At 25.0% G+C, this 3,723-nt stretch overlaps 1 protein-coding gene and 1 pseudogene across 1 annotated transcript; both read left to right on the top strand.

Annotated features, from left to right (window-relative positions):
- The window catches only part of LOC115244414, a 2,732-nt pseudogene extending 1,433 nt beyond the window's left edge, over positions 1-1,299 (top strand).
- Positions 1,223-2,429, top strand: LOC115244413 (defensin). Its single transcript, XM_029822019.1, has 3 exons — positions 1,223-1,381; positions 1,766-1,985; positions 2,252-2,429. The coding sequence occupies exons 1-3, from the start codon at positions 1,318-1,320 to the stop codon at positions 2,268-2,270; spliced, it is 303 nt and encodes a 100-aa protein (XP_029677879.1). The 5' UTR covers positions 1,223-1,317; the 3' UTR covers positions 2,271-2,429.
- Positions 2,430-3,723: the final 1,294 nt, after the last annotated feature.

The following is a 3,723-nucleotide window of genomic DNA, read 5'->3' as shown; positions in this document are numbered from 1 at the left end:
TATATATATATATATCTTTATTATATGCTTATATATATCCTTCCTTTATTATATAATACAATATGATTATTAGAATTTATGGTTTATAACTTTGAAAATCATTTTGGTTATCAAATATAAATATTAAATAAATTTTTTAAATCGATTATATATGTGATTTTTGCTTTTCATTATACATATTTTTCAGAAACACATGCTTATTATTCATAATCAAGTCATAACTTAAAGAATTTTTATGATCAAATAAATTTTATATCATATAGATAATGTACTTTGTTTGTTCAATAGCAAATTTATTGTAGAAACTCTACGAATTATTTGGGTGATCGATTTAGAATGTCTAAAAATTTTATTCCATCACTAATTATTTAATAAATTCCCAATTTGTCGCGAATAATCCGCTATTCTCTATAATATTGTATAAATATATTGCATAAATTAGGGTTGGGTATAATGTATACTTTTTATTTGAAGAAGAAAGTCTCTTAAGAATTGCAGCGCAAAAAATATTTGAAAATAAATTTTAATATAATAACATAAATCGGCAATTTGTCGTTCATAATTAATTCATATTATTTTTATTTGTATTAAAAGAGAATATGCCTTATATGAATATATGTATATGCTCTATATTAATGAATTCTTAACGAATTTTGTTTTAAAAGAAATTTCCTTAAAAGAGTTATGGAGACTTTAGAAATGCATAATAATATTAACATTGGTAAATATATTTGCTGACAAAATAAGCCACCATCATTTTTATACATATTAGCAAATATATCTTGTTAAAATTATGATCTAGAAGCATAGAGTTTTCTGTTTTTAATTATCAAGAATAATATTCATGAGAATTATATATGAAATTTTCAAGCATTATGTTTATATTTTTTTAATGACATTTTAGATAAAAAATATAAAATATTTTCGTTAATATTAATATTTTTTTGTAACAATTATTATATTATTATAAAATAATAACATTAATAAAAAAAATCGTAAAGACGCTTTTGCTGAGATGCGATCGTTATAAATATAAGATATACATTATAATATGAGGATGGAAGTAAAATCGTTATATTAACACATTTGATTTTTACGATTGTAATCACAGAATGTGCTATTTTTAGTAATATAAGTATTATATTTTTGCCCTGTGATCTCTGCTCAGGGGAATTCCGATAAAATATCTTTACTTGAGAAATCACGTTTATTATCATGTTTATTTTGCAATAGCTCTGACTAGTATATAAAACGAACGCTCAAATTATTTAACGATATTCTACTACAAGACTTGACAAACGCTCAGCATTCCTCAAGATGAAGAACTACGTGTTCGCCCTTTTGGTTGTGACTGCGGTCGCCATCGCACTTCCTAATGAAGGTATATATCATATAATCAGAAGCTGCTAAATATATTTACTATAATTTCATAATTTACTCTCAACGAAAATATACGGCCTAATGAGAATGTTCGCATGCGAAGGATGATTTTTTATATAAATTAAATATACATGCAAGCGTTTTCATTTTTATACATTAAAAATAATCTTTAAAATATATTTAAATGTATATTAGTATAGTAAAAAAAGCATTATTATTACTACTTACATGCAAAATCTTTAAAGTAACTATTTAAGTTTTTTATTCTGTATTTTTGTAATAATTTTAATTTTTTTAAATAATAATAACTATCTTTATATTGTAATTTTCTTGATATTGTGATAATCTTGATATAATAACACCATTTCTCTATTATGTATTCTAGATAAGAATGCACCGATGCGTGTGGACTTGCTGCCGCAGAAGGAAGACGAATCTTTAAAATTGGAAGTGACACCCGTCAAAGAACACCATCGCACACGTAGATTCACTTGTGATCTTTTATCTGGTGCGGGTGTTGACCATAGTGCTTGCGCTGCTCACTGCATTCTCAGAGGAAAGACGGGAGGAAGATGCAATAGTGACCGTGTTTGCGTGTGTCGTGCGTAAGTCAAGATTTGCGCGAATAATTACAACCTTATTATATTTGTGATTATACTTTAATGGTAAATTAATATTAACACATTTTATGCGGGCTCAAACTAACTAAAAACGGCAATTGTTTTTTCCATATAATGTGTTAAATTCTTGTTGAAACTGACATGTTATATGTAGATTTAATAGTGATTCAATAAAAGAGAGAAATGTGTATGTGTATATATAAAATGTCAAATTATTTTAATTCTATAATAACGTTTTCTTTTATTTTCAGAAAATCGTGGATTGGCTAAAGCCAGTCATAAAAATCATTCTTTTAAAAAAGTCAGATTGGGATTTTAATAGATATACATATATGTGGCTTAAAATTCAAATATTGAGATTTTATTTTGAACAAATCTGTATACTAGAAAAAATTCGTCTATAATAAATATACTATAAATATCTAGAAATACATAATATATATTATATCCATATTATATGCTTGTATATTCTTCCTTTAGTACATATTACAATAAGGTTATTATAATTTATAATTTATAACTTTGAAAATTATTTTGATTTTATCAAAGATGGTCGTAAACTATCGCATAATACATAAATAATACATTTTGATGTACTTAATTTAATAATACTATATTTGTTATATAAATTTTATAAATTACTTAGTTGAACAACTTAGATTTTATAAGAAATTTTCATAAAATTCAGTCACAAATCATCTAATTAATTTCCAAGAGAACTATTGCTTTGAATATATTTTGCTATTCTAAAATTGTATATATTTCTTTACATATATACTATTTATGTGTGATTATATTAATTTATACATTAAATTATTTAATTAAGATTTTTAAAATTAGAATATAATGAATTTATTCAATCCTCTACTTTTTTATCACGTAAATATTGACAGCCGAGAATAAAAATAGATAGAATTAAGTGCAATTTGCCTAAATAGGCCAGAAAAACGTAGATTCTCAAGAAAGCAGTGCCGAAAGTATCTAAGGAGCTAATTGTTTTTTCACACATTGTTTGTTTAATTTTTTTATTATATATATATGACAAATATGAAAGAGAGAATACTGTGACTGAAAATCATCCTTAATCTTAATTTGTAACATAATTGGAATCATTAATGTTAAATCTCTAATGCATTAGACATGTCGTGCTATAATCAATTTGGACAGATTGGCATAATACTATATAATTATACATATTAATAAACATTGCTATAGTAAAAAAACAAATAATGCAATACTTGTTACAATTAGCAAAACTAGTTTAATAGATGAAGATCTGTCATGTATCTTAAGCTAATCGAAAATAAATATATGTAAAAGGAATCGAAGCAATTATTATACAAACCAATTTCAAGATAGCACGTTTGCATCGTTATTTAAGCATGCATGCAACGCGATCAATTGTGATTCGAGAGCCGATGTTTTGTTTTTCGACAATATGAGAATTTATTTGCTCGCTATTCTGTTCACTATAGCGACAGCCGTGGCCATGGCAGCGTTCGATGCCATGGTTTGTATGTTTTAATAGATCGCATAAATATTTTCTTCATCTGCACGCAACGTGATTTATAGCTAACGGCATTTACGTATTCAAAATGTGTGCAAACAACAGCTAATATAACTAAAAAAGTCTGATATGTATTATTTATAATTAATTTTTTGCAACGTAAAAAATTAAAGATAAATTTCTAACATACTATAATCTTGGAAAAAATTCAAAATA

The sequence above is a fragment of the Formica exsecta genome, unplaced genomic scaffold (assembly GCF_003651465.1).
Source record: "Formica exsecta isolate Colony F162 unplaced genomic scaffold, ASM365146v1 scaffold82, whole genome shotgun sequence".
In the NCBI taxonomy this organism is placed as follows: Eukaryota; Metazoa; Arthropoda; class Insecta; order Hymenoptera; family Formicidae; genus Formica; species Formica exsecta.
Note: the sequence above shows the minus strand (reverse complement) of the source record. Positions and strands in the feature narration are given on the sequence as shown.